Genomic DNA, 22,765 nt, shown 5'->3' with positions numbered 1-22,765 from the left:
TCCCCCAGGGTGTGTGGGGCCCACAAATAAAGGTGAGTGTGTGTGTGTATAATGTTGGTGTGCATGTTTGTAGTTGTAGAATTATTCTCGCGTGTGATTGTTGCTTTTAGCTTTTTTTTAAGGGGTGTTTCCCGTTTTGACTAGGGTGAATAACTTATCTTGTTTTTACGATTGGTTTCGGGTTTTAGCGCTAAATGGTGTAGGTGAAATTACTATTTTGCCCCTCCCTACTTTTATCCCACAAATAGTTTGATGGGCAAAATGGTAATTGCAACATTAAATTAAATTAATGGGTCAACTATTCAAGTGAATAACTTATTTAAAACCTTTTCTGAAACTTGCAGTAGTGGAGAAGATGGAAACCAAATCATCCATTGTACCCGACGCAACACGACCCAGTGGCCTGACCCGGTTTGGCAACCAAATCATCCATTGTACCCGACGCAACACGATCAACACGACCCAGTGGCCTGACCCGGTTTGGCATTTCACCGGTCAAATCAAATGTTTATGTTTGACTTTAACCTGACAGAATTCCATCATTGCGGTTTACCCCTTAATGTTTTTTGTTCCATGCAATTGAATCCTTAAAATTGCAAAAAGTTGTAGTTTAGTACCTACACAGGTTTTAGACCCTTCTGAATTCATTTGTGGGCTCGGGATTTTCACATTCAAGTCAAGTTTTGCGACATTAGACTGTTCTGCAAACCAGATTGATCAAACAGAGCTCAAGAGTTGGAGGCATGAAACAGGTAGGGATGAATGGGGATCACGATTGGCGAGCACACACACAGAAAGTAAAAAAAACAGTGATTTGTGTTGCTACTGGCGTTGCAGTTGAGAGGCATGTTGGGTTTTTGCTCTATGTGATAATGCATTTGCAAAAAAAATAAAGAGAGATAAAAGCAATTATATAATTTCATGTGTGCATGGGCCATTATTTATTGAATGCAATGAATGGCTCTGTGGCTTTTCCTTGAGCAGTGGAAAGGCTTTGGTTTCGGGTTTTTTTCCCTATAAAATACAGGTTCCCTCAAAATTTGGAGAGAGAGGATTCAACTCGGACCAGACCTCATTTAGTTTGTTTCTCAAGAAAAAAGCATATCAAGAGAGAGAATTCGCAGGTCATAGTAATCGATGGCAGGTGATCCAGAAGGTGAGATCAAGGATGAGAAGAGCCCTCGCCCACTCGACGAGGACGACATCGCTCTTCTCAAAACTTATGTACTGTCTTTCTCTCTCTTAAACCCTTGCCAAATCGACGAGGACGACATCGCTCTTCTCAAAACTTATGTACTGCCTTTCTCCCTCTTAAACCCTCGCTCACTCGACAAGGACATCGCTCTTCTCAAAACTTATGGTTCTTGCTAGATTTGTTCTCTGTATTTTGATTCTGTTGATTATCGACTACTTTGTATCTCAATTATAGTTTTTTCATTTTAATCTCATCCTTTGTTTGTTGACATTGATAGACAAAAAATTCTATCTTTGGATCTCAAGTAATGAAATAATAACCATTTGAAAGTTCTTTTAATGTTGCACGATTGGGATGATGTTCTGATATTGCCAGTTTGTTGGGGTCTTAAGATATTCATATGCTTTTCTTTTCTTTTTTTTTCTTTTTCGGGTAAGTTGATTACATTACGAAACAAACGGACCAAACTGCAAGCAACGTGGACCAACGGCATAGCCTTGGGAATCCCAACCAATATAATCAATCCACACAAGCAAACCATTCGAAACTACCCGAAAAAAAAGAGAGAAAAGATTAGGGGCACAGCCCTGCGAACAACTATATACGAAGGGGTCTCCTCCAGGAACACGGTTCTTGACAGATCCATTTGTCACAAGGCTTTTTGTTTTCTGCAGAAGGGGTGTCCTCCAGGAACAAAGGCTTTCCCTTGCATCACTTTCCACCTCCAACAAACTTTCTTGTGAAAAATTCTGTGTTTCTTTCACCCCAAGCCCCCTTCTTGTTTATTCATATGCCTTCTGTTTTGGTCATGTGGTATTGCTGTTTCTCTTGCTGCTATCAACTGGGTTCCCTTTTGTGTCTTGGAATATTGTTAATATTTATGTTGTTGAAGTGTTTTCTGTTAAAGTAGCTTGATGGAGCAATGGTTGCAGCATCTTATTTGCTGCTGTGTTTCTGTTAAGTTGGTTCTATGGTTTGGGACCTTATTCTACCAGCATCAAGAAAGTGGAGAAGGAAATCAAGGAAATGGCCAAAAAGGTCAATGATTTGTGCGGTATGTATCCTTCTCCAGGCTGGATAATGGAGTGTCCTTTAACTAAGCTTTGATTAGTGTTATGGCAAGTTCTTTGCCAAATCACCTTATGGAAAAGTTTATATTATCCTTATATGTTTCTTTATTCGGATAAATGGAATCTGAACCTGAGTATACTGAAACTAAAAATTTGGTCTCTCTCTTACCATAGGTATCAAGGAGTCTGACACTGGCTTAGCTGCACCCAGCCAATGGGATCTTGTATCTGATAAGCACATGATGCAGGAGGAGCAACCCCTGCAAGTATGGTTTCTAGCTACTTGACTAATTTTTTTTCTTTTCTGTTTTTGGTAATTGATTGTAATAACAATTTCATGGTCTCAGCAAACAGGTGGCAAGGTGCACGAAGATCATCAACCCAAACACTGAAGATGCAAAGTACATTACAAATGTTAAGCAAATTGCAAAGGTGTATTTTCCATGGTCCTCTAGTCAGTTTGCTGGATATGCTCTTTCTTTGGTGTGCACTCATACTTCTATCTGCTTTCTTCTTTAAAGCGATATTCTTATATTTTTAGCAATGAAATATCTTTCTTTAGATAGTCTAATTATGTGGGAACAGACTTAGTTGAAACTTCCATTCATAAATACAACATCTACTGACCGTATCTTTTCTTTTGATGGCTGCAGTTTGTTGTTGAGCTTGGGGACAAAGTTTCCCTGACTGATATTGAAGAAGGCATGAGTGTCGGGTAGGTTATTCCTTGCAACTTTAAGTTTTTGAACTAAGTGTTCTTAGCTATCCATTGCAGAATGTAATGGAAATTTTTTCATGTTTTACTTTTTCTATAATCCAATACATTAATGCGTGATTTTTAACCTCAATGAGTCCTTAAATCTTCGTTTTAAAAGTTTCTATTACTAAATATGTGCTTCGTGTTGTAATTTTCTGCACACTCAATACTCTTGGATGGTGTTTTGAAGGAGAAAATTCCCCGGCTAAAATTTGGTATCATATATGTTATTTAAGGGCATGTTTGATAGCCAGTTAAGGACTTGGGATTGGACTAATAAAGTGGTTTGGACTTGAAATTGTTTGTTTGGTTTGAATTTGGTGGAAGGGATTAGGAGTCCCATGGGATTGTGAATCCCACAGATTGGCTGGATTACCCAACCCAAGGGGGGGTGTTACTACCAATCCTATCCCCCTGGGATAGGTGTTGGAAGACTTTTATGCCCTCCTTTTTTACAAAGATTGACACAAGTACCCTCATCTATCTATATAAATGAAGAAAACCTAGAACCAAATTCGCGCGTCTTCTCCTCCAGAGCAAGAAGTGCGGCGCTGAAAAAGGCATCGTCTTCTCCTCCAGATCGTCCTCTCCACCGGCAACTCTTTGCTCTACGAACGGCGGTAAAGTACCATTCTTCCGTTGGAATTTCTTGCAATCTAGTGCAATTTTTTTGGGGTTTTTGGAAGGTAACATCAAATTCTGCTCTGACAAAATCGAGGAACCCCATTTCAGTAATGTTTAAGCTCCATTCTCAATCAATGTTTAAGCTACATCCTGAACCAGTTACTCGAACTTTAGCCCATATTTGGTTTTTTTTCTCAGTTTTTTCCAATAATGATATTTTTCATTTAACATGAGGCCTGTTTGGAACCTTCTGTATTCTCTACCTCATAAATTTTGGGGTTTTTGGAAGGTAACATCAAATTCTGCTCTGACAAAATCAAGGAACCCCATTTCAGTAATGTTTAAGCTCCATTCTCAACCAATGTTTAAGCTACATCCTGAACCAGTTACTCGAACTTTAGCCCATATTTGGTTTTTTTTTTCTCAGTTTTTTCCAATAATGATATTTTTCATTTAACATGAGGCCTGTTTGGAACCTTCTGTATTCTCTACCTCATAAGTTATTTGGGTATTGGCTTAATTTTTTTCTCTCTATTTTATTAGGCTTTATTGGTTGGGAAAACTTAAGTACTATGATTATTCATGTTTTTAGTTTGTTCACAATTTGATGATCTTGCTATTTTAACTCATTAAAAAATGTTGAAACATCTACTGCACAATTTCCCTCATTCTGATCTTACATGATAAACCCAGGGGGCATAAGGTTTGCTGATTCGTAAGTATTAGGGTTCACAGTTCGTACTTAATTTCTGCAGCTGCTTAGTGTGTAGGGAAGTAATTTCTTTGGCATCCCAGATATAGGAAAATCTTATTTGTTCAGAACAATGTACACCAACTTAATCCAACTCAACTTATCAAACTTTCTTCATTGGAGTTGAATTTATAATTACTGATATAGAAAGTTTGAGCGAAAGAAAAATTCTTTTGTTGATTTAGTGCATGATGCACTTGCATTGTTCTGAAGCAAATGTGAATCTCAAACCTCAATTTGCTCATTAACAAAAAGTGTTGATTTCATTAGCTACTTGCCCCATGATTAACTCCTGTTTTCATTGGTTTGTGATTTTTAAGATGGACAATAATGAAGAACCAAATAGCATGATGGGTCTCATTCATGCATTCATAGCCCTTCAACATCTTGTCGCCTCCATCAATCATGCTTGTTCTTTGTTTGTCGTAGTCATACACATTGCCTTAAGCAAGAGTTTAGATAGGTTGGATGTCGAAAGGTCACCACATCCCTTTCGAAACCAATTAGACAATTTAAATAGGTTGATCCGAAATAGTGAGGTAAATTGTCACGAACAACTTCGAGTGGATATTCATACATTCATGAGGCTTTGTACACTAGTCAGAGGTGTTGGATTAACTGATTCGAAGTTCGTTGTGGTGGAGGAGAAAGTTGGGATATTTTTATATACACTTGCACACCACTTAAAGAATCGTAAGATTAAGTTTGACTTTACAAGGAGTGGTCAAACCGTAAGTAGGTATTTCAATGACGTGCTTAAGGCTGTTATACGGCTCCAAGACGTCCTTCTTAAGGTACCAGAACCAGTGCCGGCAAACTCCAATGATGAAAGGTGGAAGTGGTTTCAGGTATACTTTTTAAAATGTAGCAACACTTTGTTTAACACAATTTTCAAACTGTATCTCATTTGTATGTTGGTTGACCCTTAGTTTTTTTGTCTTCATAGAATTGCCTCGGGGCATTAGATGGGACCTATATTGATGTTCGTGTTGCTGCGGTAGATAAACCAAGGTATAGAACGAGGAAAGGTGAAATTGCTACCAATGTATTGGGTGTGTGTGCCCCAGACACCCAATTTATTTATGTGTTGCCCGGATGGGAAGGATCCGCATCGGATTCTAGAGTTCTTAGAGATGCTGTCAGTAGGCAAAACGGGTTGAAAGTGCCAACTGGTATGAATTCCCACAAACTAATGTAATGTATATATAACCACATTAATAACTCGTACTTATTGCTTTAAAAATTCAACAGGTCACTATTATCTTGTAGATGCGGGGTACACTAATGGGGAAGGTTTCTTAGCACCTTATCGAGGTCAACGTTACCACTTGTCCACTTACATAGGTGGTCCTGCCCCTACTACCCCCCAAGAGTTCTTCAACATGAAGCATGCTTCAGCACGTAATGTCGTTGAGAGGACTTTTGGCATACGTAAGGCCAGGTGGGCTATCCTTAGGTCGCATTCATTCTTCCCAATCAGAACTCAATGTCGGATAATCACTGCTTGTTGCCTTCTTCACAATCTAATCACTCGTGAGAGGCCCAATGATCCTTTCGCGCAGGAATTTATGCAACCACCCCTGCCACAACCAGATGAGGAAGACGATGAGTACATTGATGTGGTTGAGCCCTCTGACCAATGGAGTGAATGGAGAGCCACATTGGCAAATCAAATGTTCAATGAGTGGCAAGCAAATAGGGGTCAAAATGGTGGGGTCAATGTTGCTTAGTTTCAAGAGAGCTAGAGATGTGTCCAACCCATAGTTTTAAATCGCGGTATCGGTCGCGGTATATCGGTATCGGGACATATCGGTGATACGTCGCGGGAATCGGGTGTCGCGGTCGTGAATTTTTAAAAATCATCATGTATAAAACTTGAAAAATATACTTTTGCCCCAAACATTGGCTTAAATTATCACATTTTAATTAATTTATGACATGTAATAGCCCATTCTCTTCACGTGAAATATCCGATAATTTATCAAAACCGGCAACTCAATAAGATTTTACAAATATGAGAAAAATGCAACTATATTATCTTGTGTTTCCCAACCATTAGGACCATCATCATCCTCACTGCCACTACCAGATGGACTCAAACCACGACCTCCACTTGAACTGTTTTCAGATAGGTCTACATTTTGGGGATTCTGCGTATCACCTGTATCCAACCATTCTGAATTGTCTACATCATCCAATATTGCGTGCTCTTCCTCTTGCAACCATTCAGCTAATGGATCATCCTCGTCAAAGATGTAATCAAGATTAATGGGATTAAAATGATCATCTCTCTCCTCATCACTTCTTCTAGTCGCATGCCTAATCTTTAGCCTCATATTGTAGTACACATTCAGCTAATGGATCAACCATTTTTCTGTTTTTTTTTTTTAATTTTCCCGAACCGATACTTACCGGCAGTACCGGCCGAACCGGTCCAAAAATCGGTTACATATCGATACGTATCAGGAATCGGCCGGTTTGCCTGTGAATTTCAGTCTCACCGTTATACCGGCCTATATCCGAACCGGGAGTCCCAAATACCGGTACGAACCGGCCGATACGTACCGTATCGGCCGATATTTAAAACTATGGTCCAACCTCTTAGCTAGATGATGAAAATTTGAGCTTCCTAGTGGTTATTTTAATTTGTAATTGGAGATCTATGTTTGCTGAAAGCTGTTAATGTCGCTAAATATGTAAACTTTGTGATGTTCTACCTACTGCTTCGTCATATTCTGGTGCAGAAAATGATGTTTACTCGATGTGATGTTAGAGAGATTGATGCTTATTCACTCGACCAATCTGCAATTTTTTATTTCAGTAATGTTTAAGCTCTGCGTTTATGTTCATGATTTTGCAAATTTTTTCTTGTTTAAGTTCTGCTTTTATATTTCTGTTTCATTCCTATGTTATTATGGACTGAAAAATAGGTATGAGTAAGAGAAGTGGCAAACAACCTCGAAGGTTTTGGTCAAAAAGGGAGGAGGAATTCCTCATCGGTTGTATGAGGGACTTGGTCAATGAGGATAGTAAGTGGAAGCTAGATTGTGGACAATTTAAGGCTGGCTTTTATGGGGAGTGTGAGAAAAGGATCATAAGAGCATTCCCGGGAACAAACTTGAGGGCTCATCCTCATATTGATTCAAAAATTAAGGCATGGAGGAAGCAATACCATCTGTTGCAAGACATGCTGAAATTAAGTGGTTTTGGATGGGATGACACGGAAAAGATGATATTGGTTGATAGTGATGATGTCTGGGAAAGCTTTGTGAGGGTAAAATTCATTCCCCTCTTACACTCAACTATTAATTTGCTAGCGCGTTGTTTAGATTTTAAGTTAATGCATTGTATGTTTCCGCTTGTGTAGAGTCATTCTGATGCAAAAGGAATGAGAAATAAGCCTCATCCGTACTTTGAAGAATGGCTGCACTTGTTTGGCAATGATAGGGCAAATGAGGACTTAGCTGAGGGACCGGCCGATATAATGGCTGCAATGGAAAGGGAGGCTGCCACTGAAGAACTTGGATATGAGAGTCCTACTTCTGGTTTGGGTACAAGTTTCATGGATTATTCCATGCCAGAGGGACCTAATGTGGGCAACTCACATGGCGGACAGTCCTTTGTCCCACCTTCCTCCAATGTTGCTGGTAAGAAAAGGAAAAGAGCTGCCGATGGGATAACTAAGGGACTTTCTGACATGGCTGAAGCATTTGGGACATTCTTCGAAAACACCAACACTAGAATGGGTGAGATAGGTCACAAGATAGGGTATGCTCAGGACCTCTCCCTACAGAGGAAACAAGTTAATGCTGAACTTATGGACCACCCACTTGACTGGGAACAAAGGTTGAGGGCTGCCACTCTAATTGTCCAAGAGGCCCAACGCGTGGACTTGTTTTTTAGCTTTCCAAAGGAGGATCAAGTTGGGTGGGTCGCGCTTTTGCTGGCAGGGGCCATCTAGAAGGATGTCTATGGTCTTAGCTTTTGGGGGATTCAAAACGATGATGTTATTGGGATAATATGAACTTGAACTTGTTATAACTATGATGACTGTAAGATTAAGTATGACTTCAAGTAGGATTATGCTACACTAATGGGATGATATCCCTATGGCATGTTATTGCCTCATTTTGTAAGATGCATATATATAGGGATGAGCAAATTGATCCCTCTGGCATGTTATTGCCTCATTTTGTAAGATGCATGTATATGGGAATGAGCAAATTGATCCCTCTGGCATGTTATTGCCTCATTTTGTAAGATGCATATATATATATATGAGTTAGGTTCCGGTAAGAGATCCCTCATTTTATTAAAATGCGGGACTCTCCTTCCCGATTGAATTTCAATGATCCGAGCCGCTCAAAGTGATCAGAACGTGATTTTAAGGGTCCCCGTGATAAATCAGCAAAAAAAATGACCGGGAAGGGCTTCATCCGAGCAGTTTTCATTGAACGGTTAAAAAAAACTGCTCAGATGACGCCCTTTTCGGTCATTTTTTTTGCTGATTTCTCGCAAGAACCCTTAAAATTACGTTCTGCACACATTGAACGGTTCGGATTTTCAAAATTTGATCGGGAAATGAAAGTCCCTCATTTTGTTAAAATGAGGGATCCCTTACTTGAAAATTCCTCATATATATATATATATATATATATATATATATATATTTATTTATTTATTTAAAATGACTGTTTATTATTATGTTTGTTGTTTGTATTGGTTGTTTCAAGTATTATTTTGATGTGATTTAGAAATGGCAGTGCAAACAAGTGATGTGGTTCTCTCATTGACCAAGTGATGGAGTAGTTTCCTTTTTATTTTTTGGAAAGTTGTAGTATGTTAGTGGACATGTGACCAATCTGCAACTGGGTAGTTTCCTTTTTTTGTTTTTGTTTTGCTGCAGTTTCCTACTTGTTGCTTAGATTGCTATTACAGTCCAGTAGTTGTGCTGTGTTGTTGCTATTATTGGACCTGCTATTCCAGGCGTTGGCCTGCAGGTTCGACATTATGACTGTCATGAGGAGTGCTGTAGTTCAATTGTTTTGGTGGACTATTCTAGTAGCATGTCCAGTGCATGGATTTGTTCCGTTTTCAAGTACTTGTTCCGTTTTCAAGCTCATTCTATGTTTGCAAAATAGAAGAGTTAAATTTTGTAATATTTTTATTTTTGCAATACCTATATAACAGCCACAGGGAAAAATAGAAGAGTTAAATTTTGCTTCATTTTTTTTTACTATTTTGCATAAGGGTAAAAATGGAAATAGATATTTTAATCCAATCCTATCCCATGTTAAACAAATATGGTAGATAATACTCCTATCATTCAATCCGGTGCAAAACAAACATACTCATTATCAATCCCATCTCCTTACCAATCCCTTCTCCTTATCAATCCCTACCCTAATCCCACCTCATTACCAATCCCCTCCAAACAAAACCTGCTATCAAACACGCCCTACGTGTGCATGGCTTTCTGATTCATCGTGTGATTCTGCACATGGGTCAAGTGAAGTTTGTGGATCTGATAGTGATATGTTCTCATGTTCTTCAAGGACAGATACCTTGTTATTAAGACACTATTTTAGAGAGATAAAAGCTCTAGTCCTTGTAGACCAAGCAATGTATCCATAAGCCAAAGAAACTTCACAAGGGGAATTTGGGTTTTGTTGTGACGCGATTTGAATCATTTGATCCCCAAAGCGGTCTACCTCACGGACAACGAATATCTTTGGTGGATTTGAAGAAAAGAGAGAAGTCCTACAAGGATTCTACTGGAGTTTAAAATGACTCCTCTTTATTTGGGTCACTGGATTGGTTGTTTTTCATACTGTTAGCTGTGATGTGATGCCAGATAGTACATGCGAGCATTGTACAACTTCTTGAACAATATGTTGCGTTTGTAGCAATGCTCATATACTAGTAGCTACCACTCATTGACTGACAATCCACTTAGACCATCTCCGAGATATATTCAAACACCAAAGTAAAAATAGATACGCGAGGATGTAGGTACCATTTGGTTGCTCCGAGCAATAATTCAAACATCAAACCACCCTTCAAAATTGCTCCCTAGCTCTGTCTTCAAATTGGAAACCTTGAGCATTACGTACTTATGCTTTGGATTTTAAATGAAAGAAGCAAAGGTGTTTTGATGCGTTCTGAGTTTGATTTGTGTCATTATTCCACAGCATGACGTCCCTAAAGTATCTTGATTTTTGAAGGTAGGAGGCCGCTATTTCAATGAAAAGTCATTTTTGGACAGCCACTTTGTACATATATATTCAATGAAGACAGGTTACTCTCATGTCCTATCCTCCTATATCCCCGTTGATTGGGGATATTGGTTACTCTTATTATTGTTATTGTTGTCTCTTGGAACCGGACATATGAAAATTCAAGTCTGTTGAAGTCCTCAACATAATCTCTTGGACTTCATATGTAAGATTACCAAAGTTTGAAATATAGGAGTATTTGTTTGGATAATCACTTACTCTCATCTGTTTGTTTGGATATCCACAGAAGGTTTGAACTCGCGTTTGGAAGACGCTAGAGTAAATCACCCCGATGTAAGCACTGTACGGTGCAGTTTTGGAAGATTGTGACCTCGGAGACGGGAGGTTGTGCAACACACGTTGTTGTTTTATGTAGAGATTAAAATCTTGCATTTTGGAAGGGTGCTGCTAAATACAACTGTGAATTTGGTACAAGTAGCCAATTCAAAGGGTTTTTCCAACAATTTCCTACCTATGAATTGGATACGTGTAGCAAATTCGCTGTTGTATTTAGCAGGACCCGTTTGGAAACAGGAGTTTGGAGCACCACGACTCTAGCACTATACGATGCTGTTTTGTTAGATTGTGACCTTAGCATGTTGGAGACGGGAGGTTGCACGGCCATGGTGTCGTTCGGAAGATTGTGAGCTCGCGTTCTGTAATTGCAATATGGGAGGCCACGAGCTTTAATAAGATCAAAACACCACACATTCACATAAGACCACATTCAGCTCAGCCTTCCAACACCACATGTTTACGTGGAATGACATGTGAATAGAAGGCTCTAGGAGGTTGTGGGGCCACGTCGTTTGGAAGATTGTGAGCTCTCGTTCTGTAATCGCGATATAGGAGGCCACGAGCTTTAATAAGATGAATACAGTTCGAGAAAAATTTTGTTCACCCTCTTTAAACAGGAGGTTGGAGGACCACGACTTGGGTAAATGATACGACGCTGTTTTTGAAATATCTTGAGATCGTGTTCTCTCTCTGTTTCTTTCCAATTTCCGTATGATGGACACTCCTAGTCCAAAAGCCCAGGACGAAACCTATTTGGGCCAAACTGCCCCACACCATTTTAGATCTCATCCTTCCTAAAAAATTTAGATTTTTTTCATCTTTTATGAGTTTTGGTATGATTGACGTTATTTTTTTTTATAAATCATTTGTCTTGATGAAAGGATTCTAAAAATTCAAAAATTATGGCCACAAAAAAAAAAAACTATAGGCAAAAAAAATACCTTTATAAATCATTTGTCTTGATGAAAGGATTCTAAAAATTCAAAAATTATGGCCACAAAAAAAAAAAACTATAGGCAAAAAAAATATCAAACAACTTGCTGTAGCATTTTTTGTATTTTTGTATTTTTGTCATCTCATATAAATCTCTCAATTATGGTCCACATTTTTATACTTTTACAATTTCTCTCAATGATATGGAGGAATAATCTCAAATGTTACGACGAAAAGATGAACAAAAAATTACGAAGAGAGAAAAATGCCGAAAAAATACCAAACCAAAAATTTAGAGGGAATGGGGCCAAAAAGCAGAAAAAAAATTCTTGGGGCATCTAGACACGTGAACCGTGTGCTCCCTACTAGTAAATATAGGTTGGTCACACACGATGCATGTGTAAGTCAACTTTTGATTTAAAAAAATGCACTATTGTTTCTAGCTTATTCTTTGATCCTTTTGTAATGCAAGTCAAATTTTGATAAAATATACACAGTAGCTTTTGGCTTATTGTTTGATATTATTGTCAGATAAACAACAATAAAATAAATCTATACTTTATACTAAGCAAATGTAGTTTCCGAAAATAAAATCAAGTTGTCTATGTGGCATTCTCCAAATAACATTCATTTTCATCTCCTTTTTTCCCCTACAATTTGCTAAATACAATACTCCCTCTATCCCTTATTTAGAGTCTACTATTCCATTTTGGGTTGTCCTTTAATAAGTGTCCATTTTGTAAAGTTATTGGGTAAAAGTTGGTGCATTGTCTATTTTTGTCCATAAAAGTAAATTCTATTTTGAAAAGTTAGTGAGTAAAAGTATAATGATGATGGGTAAGTAGAGAAAGTGAAGGAAAAAGTTGATGTGAAAGGTATAATGATGATGTTTTTTTTAATAAGTTAGAGTTACGAAATAGGACACTTAAAAAGAGACAGAGGGAGTAAGTTAAATATAAAGGGGTTAGAAAAAGCTTTCAAAGTTCCTTTTATGCTCAAACAATCTTTCATTAAAACTTTTACATTTAATGTTAAATCATAAATCAATGACGGGTAAAAATAATAACAAAACTTTACCCGTAGCTATAAATAACATTAAACAAAATAGAATTTTTTTCCTTCCCTCCATGCATAGCACAGGTATGATACTTGTATCACGAATTTGGAAATCCTGTAGTGCATCCCACACTACAAGGGTTGTAAGCGCGGCCAATTCGGCAGTCTATTTTGATGCCAATGGCTGGGATTTAATTCGAACTCCTATTGATCAGAGTCGTCGATTGTTCGGATTAAAATCCGAGCCATCCATTGCTGAAATGGACGGCTGTATTGGCCGCCGTACAAGATCCCAATATTATTTGATGTAAAATTGCTTAGTCCGTCTATCTGAATTGTCTACTTCGTCCCCTGTTTGAAGTCCATGACTGAATGTCAATTTTCAAGAATAGCCTTCTAATTTTTGACCAAAAAAGAGAGAAAGGAAACTGATTTTCGTGCTCCACTTTTAACGTGAAGTTACTAGTAACTTCATGAACAAAGTGAAGCACCATCAGTAAAAAGTGGAGTGCAAATATCAAAATCCAAAAAGAATAGCCTTCTAATTCGGACTAGACCCCTCATGTTGTAATTGGACACGTACAGTCCGGCCATTTTTTCAGCAATTTTCTGGACCCACTTTAATAATTGGATTCGTACATATTGCAGTACTCGTTGATTATAATTTCACAAAATAAATGAAGTTGATCATATAACTATAGATACCCTAAACATAGCAGCTTTATTTTGAAAAACCGACTTGGGCACATTGATCAAAGAATTCATTTTTTAATAGATAAATGTGCTCTGTTTAGCTACCCACAAGTTCTACAATATGAACGCATCGATCATCAACGTGAATCCGAAAAGTGGCCAAAAATGGCCAGTACAATGGTCAACTTGAGCAAAGCCACACCTCACCATTAAAAATTAACCATGTGAGATGAAAACATCGTTTTCCACGTAACATCAACTAAATGTGCATGCGTATAATAATTGTGATTAAAAAAGTTTCTTAGACTTAATCAGCCAGCCGCCGCCCCGCACCGCCTTCGGCCATTGCGTCAAACGTGCAACCGTCGGCCCCGTCATTCATAAAGTACCGTTAATATATTTGTTTCTTGCTACTATATATAGTCGTAGTACTGATTTTATCTCCACCTTCCAATGGGAAATAAGTGCCCCCAAACTACTATATCATATGCATTTATTCGGAATATTTAAAGTTGTTCGATGCAGTCCAACAAAATAATAAAGAACTCATCATCCCTGTCGGACGGTTTGAAATATATTTGTGTCTAAATCCCTTCACGATAATCCACGTATCTAACATTCTTCATTTTCCAATTAAGATGTTTATGTATATCTTAACCAATACACATGGGCCATGGCTACGGTCGACTAGTGGGCATAAAAAAAAACAAATAATAAATGTATTTAAAGCCGTTCGTTGTAGTTTAAGATAATAATAAAGAACTCACCTGTGTCAAATGATTTGAAATTCATTTTTCCCTAAATTTCTGCACTAGATGTATCTCAACCAAGACGAATGGCTCGGTCGACTGGACGAACACTTTACCGACGATTGTTGTATATATTTCCACTTCGATCTAATCTTTCATTTTACAATTGAGTTTTGGAGAACAAAGTAATTAAATAAATTTGGCCTCTTATTTTGCCGAATACCAAGTTTGGCAGGAGGGGGAAAATGTCAAATGCCAATTAAGCAATTGACCTTAAAGTTGAATTTGTTTCAAATGTCAATTCATCAAACTGGCACGCTATGTTAAATTTGCAATTACTAATTCTTGGTTAGAACTCTAAAAATGTATTACCATGCTTATCTGTTATATATAAGTTTTGTCGAAACATGACTTGTCAGAAGCAGCATATGACTCATGCAAAATATTGGATTGAATTTGTTTCAAATGTCCATTCATCAACTAGCCTGCCATGTCGATCAAATTTAAAATTCTCAGTTAGAGCTAGCCCTTAAAATTTATTATCCTGTGTATTCCTCAAGTTTTGTTGAGACGTGGCTCGTCGGGAGTACTATGCGACTCATGCAAATAATATTGCATTAATAATAAAAGGCCCCTTTTGACCTAACTTTTTAGGAATTTTTTCGGCTCGTGTGTTTTTATGTTTTTTTTTAATTCTTATTAAATTTGGATCAAATATTTACCTCACACCCTTCGTAGAAATCAAAAAATTACAAAAATAAAGACCAATATTCAAAATAAAATTACTATAAGACGACGAAAAAGACACTAAAAGACCGTCTTATAAAGAAATAATAAGCCTTTTAGGTCAATTTTGTTGTTTTATATGAATTTTTTCTATTTTAATATATATATATATATATATATATATATATATATATTATTTTATTTTTTCGATTTTTCTCGTTGAGACGAACGATCCGATGTAAAATTTCACTCAAGTCTAACAACAACAAAAATATGCCGATCAAAAAAAAAAACAAAAAAAATAGCGCACGAAAAAGTGCCAAGTGGCCGGGCGAAAGGGGGGCTTGACTAATTTATGACTCCGGACACGTAATGAGTGACGCATGAGTCGGGTTTCCGTGGCACCTGCTTTCCGGCGTCTTGGATGACGACGTGGGCATAGGTGTAGGTGTCGCGCCAAAAAGAACAAGGGACACTCTGAACAAAATTAATTATAATTAAAATGAGGTAAGGACTATAAAGGAGCAAAGGAGGAAATTAATTAGACACTACCAAACAAATACCCCACGCGCGTGGTGAGTTAAAATAAGCCCCCCTTTAACTATGACTGATTTTCAAGTTGCCCCCGTAGAACTTGGACACTTTTGTTATTCTAGAGTTGGTCCAACTCTATTCTAGAGTTGGACTCTATTCTAGCAACTTTAACCCCCCTAACGGCCCGTTTGGATGCGGGTATAATTTTGGGGGATTATATTTATAAAAAGGGGATAAGATAGTAGGTGAAATTAATTATGAAGGGTGGGCTCATATAGATGTGACTTTTATGGAGGGGGATTAAAAAGTAGTTGGTTTGGATGATGGGGGATAAGGTTGGATGGATGATGCAAAAATTGTCAAATGACTCTTTTGCCCTTGTGTAGTCCCAAAATTTATTATGCATAACATTAATTATATAATTGCAAAACTCAATATATTTAATTACTTTTCAAAAATTTTAAGCTATAATAATTTATTTTACTAATAAATTATATAATTTAAAAATTGTAAGATATAAATTTCATTCTTTTCATGATTTAAGTATGTGTGCCTTTTAATTTAACACATGGTCACACATGGACATGAGAGAGCGAGAGCGAGAGACAAAGAGACAGACAGACGGACAGAATCGAAGAAGAAAAAGAAGAAAAGTTGTTGCACCTAGCCACTACCATCGTCTCTCTCTCTCCCTCTCTTCGATCTGTACAGAACCCACCCCAAAACAGGTACGTCACTCTATCTCTCTCTCTCTCTCTACATATACATACATATTTTTTGGTGTGAGTTTTTGTGGTGGTGTTGGTGGTGATTTCTTCTTCTTCTTGTTTCCTGTCTCTGTTAGCAGAGAGAGAGCCGTTGGGGGAAGGGGATGAGGAGGGGTAAAATGGTCAAAATTCAAGAGGATAAAGCCGGATTAGCTATGCCCACCTCAAACCCCATCCGGATAAGGGGAGAGAAATATGGAGGGGGGATGAGCTACGGAGGGGTGGAATTTGGCATCCAAACCCAGCCAAATCTGTCAAATCATCCTCTAATCCGGATGAATTAGCTATGGAGGGGAGTCATGGCTGCATCCAAACGGGCCGTCAAAGTATGTGGCTTATAGCAGTTAAAACCTTCCGTCAGCAATCCGTTAGGCGCTCTTTCTCTCACTCATCGTTATTCTCTTCATTACCCATTTTCCATTCTCCCACACCGCCACCCCCTCTATCGGCGACCTTCTTCCCGACGTCAAACTCTCTCCCCCTTCTCTCTCTCATAACTTCATCACCCCACAAACACACTCAAATTCCATCAAAATCTTGATTTTGTTCGACCCTGCTATCGTTGTCATTGTAAACTTCATCTCCTTCATCCTCACCAAATAGCCATGATTTCTTAGTACTTCAGAATGACGTGGTGACAAAAACATGCTAATGGCCCGCATATGTTAGATCTTCTAATTGGATCCAACTTTTGTGCAGTCATGAAGTAATCTCGTATCAAGCGTTCATTTGTCAATAATATTTTTTTTATCTGATCCATCTCTACAATAAATGATCTAGATCTATGAATTACCGGTAAATTTTTTTTCTTACGTGTAACAATTTATCAACAAATCTAAATCATTAAAAATAAAAACGACCCCAACCAGTGGAGCCGGATTCTTCTCACGACTACTAGAAACCTCCAATACGTGGGATGTGACAATGCTATGCCCACATAAACATTAGTTTGGTTTTTTCATTAAAAAAAATGAAAAACATTTCTTTTGCTGTCTATAAAGGCAGAGAGCTCTCAAATGACAACCACGAGGCCAACGAAGAGGACACTTGGACGGCCGACTCGCAAAATTCGAAGCAGACGCTCGGAACCCACTCGACCTTTCCATGTCGCCGACGAATAACTGGCCGTCGCCGATTCCTGTATACTCCGATCAAATCCCTGCCGAGCCGCTGGATGTCCACGTTGTCACCTCCGGCGGACAGCGCATCCCGGCGCACCGTAGTGTCCTGGTACGCTGTTGAAATTTTATGTTTTGATCCTTTTTCTCCGCAACCTAATGATCGCTTAATCAAAGCAAAAAACAAATGTCAAACTGAAGCTTCGATATAGAACTTTTCAAACGTTCAAGTCCATCGAATCCGCTTGCCAACAAATTGTTGGCTTAGGATCAAAAATTGAAAAATTACTCACCGAGAAAGGTACATCAACTCCATGTCGCTATTTCGTCCCTGGATCGTGTCTCTCACCTAAATGTGAATAATAATCCAGCTTGATCAGTAATTAAGATTGTTGTTAATGAAATCAATTCTGGATTTAAAAAAAGGGATTAAACTAAATATGAGAACATGGCTTTTGAAGATTTTGTTATCTGTCTTCAAGTTATTGGATTCAAGTTGAGTTTTAACAACTGATTAAGCTGCTATCAGAACCGTGGATTGAAATGCTTAATTTCCTCTGTTTTTTTTCCCCCATAAGTTACTATTGATTTCTATTTTTTCATTCTGAAAGACTGAATGAAATCAACAAACTCTGCAATTTTCATGAATTGGATTTCGAAATAGTCTAACTAGTTTTTCTCGTAATGCTAGGCTTCAGCGTCTCCAGTACTGGAAAGCATGATAAACCGGCCACGTAATCACCGGAGTAGTTCACCTCCCACCGTTCGAATACTCGGCGTTCCTTGCAAAGCCGTTGCCGTGTTCCTTCGATTTCTTTCTGCCGCCAAGTCAGTTCTCTCTCTCTCTCTCTCTCTCTCTCTCTCTCTCTCTCTCTCTCATGCTAAAAGTAAAATATGTAACTAAAACTTGTGAACGCCAAAACAGGGGCGGCTCCAGCGGTGACAATTTTCTATTCAACGATGGGAAAGTTCAATGCCAAAAATAGACTTTAACTTGGCGAAATATATTACTATATGCAAAAAGAAAATGTACATACAAATCCTATTTGTTTTATAAAAAGAAAAGATACTCCAACATATAGCACTACTAGTATTATACAATATCCCACCACGATTCTTCAAAAAAACGATTAAAAAAAATTATTAAACTACCTAAATTTAGTTGGATTTTCATTTATTTTAAATCCACGCCAGTGATCCAGTGCCGATAATATTAAAGAAAAGTTAACTTATTTGTAAAAAAATAATCTTTTTTTAGTGAATTTTTGCTTAAACCCCCTAAACTTATGGTAAAACCGCCCCTATGCTGAAAACATGTATTTTAATCTTATTTGCACGTCAAACTCGTATAAAAACTAGAAATCTGGTTAATCAATCAATTTCAATATTTGAATGGATCCAATGATAGTCTTTCTCATGGCTGATGCCCATTTTCCTTTGTTATATAGTATAGTAAGTTTTTTTTATTTTTTTATTTTTTTGAGAATGTTGCTTATAAGTTACTAGTACAAGAATCTGAGTTATTTTTTATAAATAAGTACAATTTATAATTTAAAATGAATCATAGCCGTCCGTTGTTCTTTACTTCATCACACGTGGCCTTGTCCTTTACTTCAATCACACGTGACACATTTAGAGCCTCACATATGTATTAACGATATTTTTTATGATTTTAGATACACTGTTTGTTAATGGATGGACTTGCATTATAAAAATTGAACCATTGTTTCTCTCCATTATTATCTCCAAGGTACGCTGTTTGTTTGTCTGTAAAACCTTGCTCAAAAATGACAAAAATACCCATTTCAGGTGCAGTGAGGAAGAGCTGGACAAGTACGGAATTCATCTACTAGCTCTATCTCATGCATTCTTGGTGCCTCAGCTGAAGCGGATATGCTCCAAAGCTTTAACTGAGCGGTTGACAATTGACAATGTGATCGATATGATCCAGCTGGCTCAACTCTGCGATGCACCGAGTCTTCACCTCAGATGCATGAAATTAATTTTCAACAGCATCAAATCTGTGGAGAAGACGGAGGGTTGGAAATTCGTTCAGGATCACGACCCCTTGCTCGAGCTTCAAGTTCTACAATTCATTAACGAACTTCAATTGGTACATGTCTGAACCCAAACTACAGGAGTACTAAAAACTAGTAATGGGCATTGTTCTTTGAGCTCTGCTACTTACAGACATAGTTATGAGTTTTGTCGTAGTTGTCCGATGCACGTTGGTCTTATATCGGACGGTTGTGAATACAGATACTAATTGAGATTACGGTCAAATTAACAAACACACAAACGCATAATTTATTTTTTATTTTTGGTCCATTGGTCATTACTAATATCGGTGTCGTTAAAAAACAGAGGAAGAAAAGGAGGAGAAGACACATACACGAGCAGAGCTTGTACTCGCAGCTGAGCGAGGCGATGGAGTGCCTGGAGCACATATGCGCGGAAGGGTGCACGAGCGTGGGCCCTTGCGACGTGGAGCCCGCGAAAGACAGGGGCCCGTGTGGCAAGTTCGCCACGTGCGAGGGGCTGCAGCTGCTCATTCGGCACTTCGCCACGTGTAGGAAGAGGGTGGGTGGAGGAGGGTGTTCGCGGTGTAATCGCATGTGGCAGCTCTTCAGGCTCCATTCCTCCATCTGTGATCAACCCGTTTTTTGCAGGGTCCCCCTTTGCCGGTAATTACAACTCCATCCTCAGATTGCGTTCTCCTAAATTTTTTTGTGTGACTTTTTTCGGTATTTTTTACGTTTCACAATTTTCTGTTGAATTTTTTGTCGTAATTTTTGGAATTAATCATTCGTTTCGACGAGAAAAATCAGAAAAGTATAAAACGTGTAGTGAGATTGAAAAAAATTCGTATAGAACGACTCTATAAACAAAAAAAGACAGATGTTTGGTATTTTTTTCATCTTTAATGATCTTTTTTTGGTTTTTGGTCATAATTTTTTACTTTTTAGACTCTTTTCATCGAGGTAAATATTTAATTCAAAAAATACGACGCGAATCTAACAAAAATTCAAAAAATACGAACAAAATATACAAAACGAAAAAGATAAATAAGTTTACAAGAATGCAACCTCAATTTTACCAAAAATACTAGCACCACAAACAATTGTACAAACATACTCAAATTTACAACCGATTTGCCACATTAAGTATACAGCTTCCATCATTTCGATGATTGAGAACGTTTATTTTATAGAGCACGTTAAAAATATTAATCACGACAATTCATAGTTATCTGATATCGATAAATACTAATCAATCGGAACACATTTTTCTTCGATGCGAGTTAGTTATAAATGCGTTCTGATCATACATTTATCATATCGGCAAATATCAACGTTATAAATCCGTTGTAAATTTGATTGTAAAAAATTAGAGCGTGAGTAGACTTCTCCTTAAAAACGTAAGTTGGGATATGTTTTTTCAAGATTTTTTAGGTAAAAGGGTCGGTTTGTCGGTTTTGATTCTTCAATTCTCACGAACCCACATTTGTCCTAAAGCGTAGACCGGTCCTGAACCCCCCTCTGTCGGCTGTCCAAATCGGGGAATCATGAACGGCAGATATTCTGCGCGTGGGAGCCCCAAGGGCTGGTCCGATGGATCGGTGGATTTGCTCCTCACATTGTAGATTAAGGTTCGATACTCAAAATCAGGTCACAAGAAAGTAATTTATTATAAATTTCCTAGGCCGGGCGTAGTAAAAAAGAGATTAGTTGAGTTGCGTGAAAGTGAACCCGAACAATCGCCAAAAAGGAAAAAAGAATATCTGTGCGTGGTGGGTGCTCTGATAATGATATTGACACATAATGGTTTGAAGTGAAGTGGGGACGAACCCAACAAATCTAAAAAGGAAATACATGAAGCCCATTTTCCCCCAAGAACCAGACGGTTCTATCTGAACCGTTCATCTTGAAAATCAATGGTTCAGATTTGTTGAATTTATTACAGGTCATAATCATTCATTACCGGCTATAAATTGAAAACAAATCTGGACAATTAAAAACTCCATCCGACGGCTGCGATCACTTAGAGCACCTCTACACCGCGGACAAGCTGTTTTCTACCCCAACTCTTTATAAATCCCAATTTCATTTCATTGTTTTTCTCCATTTTTAGTTTTCCCTCTCAATCTTCCTGTCCTCAGGAGAAGTTTAAGTAGATTTGAGTTGTTTTCACTGCATTTATGTGTATGCAAGAGAATCATGAAAGAAACTCCTGTTTTGTTAGGCTTTCAATGACTACTAGAAATTTAGAACCACAAGTCTTCCAAATAGGCAAGACTTTTGTGTTACTATCTACTCCACTGATTAATCATTTTGGCACGTGAAGATATTTGGGGCGAAAATTTGGTACATTATGGTTCCTTGGATTAGATCGGACACGTGCCAACCTTTAACAACGATTCAAAATCCGTTTGTTTTGATCCGCCACGAGCATCATGATTGAACTATATATCCCAAATAATCCTATATCTAAAGTATAGTTTATTTTTTGATCGACCTGAAGTATGGTTAAAATTGTCACCATTGTGATCAATTAATTTACACTTGGATATATAATCCCGCAAAATAAGTACATAGACAACATACTAGTGTGATATTATTAATTCTTTACTATGAATCTCATGACAATAAATATTTCATGGGATTACGTATCTACCCCTTCATTTTAGTTCCATTAAACAAATTGACCCTAAAGTCCCATATCCATGGTGCATGTGTTGGATGCAACAGTTGGCGATTTATTTAGTTATGTTTGTAAATGAGATTAATATTGTTGTGATATATTTGGCAGGCAATTCAAAATGAAAGCAGAACAAGAAGAGAAAAAGGGTGGTGGTGGTGATGATGAGAGGTGGAAGCTATTGGTGAGGAAAGTGGTATCAGCAAGAGCAATATCTTCCTTGTCTCTTCCAAAGGGGAAGAGAGAATTAGAGGAGGATCATGAAGCACAAGAGATGACAGATCGATCATCTTGGAATTAAAAGATTGGTGGTGTTTGCCGTGTGTTTATGAAATGCGTGTTTTGGTGAGTGTGGTGGTCGGTTTCGCAAGCTGGCCCGGATGTTCGGTTATTTCATAAAAGTAGATGGTCGGTTTCTTTTTTCTCCAACCATTTATTAAGGGGTCAGTGGGCTGGTAGAGAAACTCCAGAAGAGTGTAAAGGTTTGGCAGATTATATATATACTACCACATGTTTGGTGTA

General features: G+C 37.9%; 3 protein-coding genes across 3 annotated transcripts; all 3 read left to right on the top strand.

Annotated features, from left to right (window-relative positions):
* Positions 1-472: 472 nt before the first annotated feature.
* LOC131311641 (26S proteasome regulatory subunit 7A-like) lies at positions 473-10,945 on the top strand. The gene is made up of 6 exons (XM_058339167.1): positions 473-1,355; positions 2,164-2,249; positions 2,440-2,531; positions 2,620-2,697; positions 2,919-2,980; positions 10,589-10,945. The coding sequence occupies exons 1-6, from the start codon at positions 1,138-1,140 to the stop codon at positions 10,617-10,619; spliced, it is 567 nt and encodes a 188-aa protein (XP_058195150.1). The 5' UTR covers positions 473-1,137; the 3' UTR covers positions 10,620-10,945.
* Positions 7,026-8,654, top strand: LOC131311640 (uncharacterized). Its single transcript, XM_058339166.1, has 2 exons — positions 7,026-7,671; positions 7,765-8,654. Exons 1-2 carry the CDS (start codon positions 7,330-7,332, stop codon positions 8,356-8,358), a joined length of 936 nt encoding a protein of 311 aa, XP_058195149.1. The 5' UTR covers positions 7,026-7,329; the 3' UTR covers positions 8,359-8,654.
* Positions 10,946-17,429: 6,484 nt separating the features above from the next.
* On the top strand, positions 17,430-22,765 carry LOC131311691 (BTB/POZ and TAZ domain-containing protein 1). The gene is made up of 5 exons (XM_058339234.1): positions 17,430-17,657; positions 18,237-18,373; positions 19,355-19,658; positions 19,910-20,229; positions 22,355-22,765. The coding sequence occupies exons 1-5, from the start codon at positions 17,532-17,534 to the stop codon at positions 22,542-22,544; spliced, it is 1,077 nt and encodes a 358-aa protein (XP_058195217.1). The 5' UTR covers positions 17,430-17,531; the 3' UTR covers positions 22,545-22,765.

The sequence above is a fragment of the Rhododendron vialii genome, chromosome 12a, assembly GCF_030253575.1.
Source record: "Rhododendron vialii isolate Sample 1 chromosome 12a, ASM3025357v1".
Taxonomy (NCBI): domain Eukaryota; kingdom Viridiplantae; phylum Streptophyta; class Magnoliopsida; order Ericales; family Ericaceae; genus Rhododendron; species Rhododendron vialii.
This window is presented reverse-complemented; position numbering and strand designations above follow the sequence as displayed.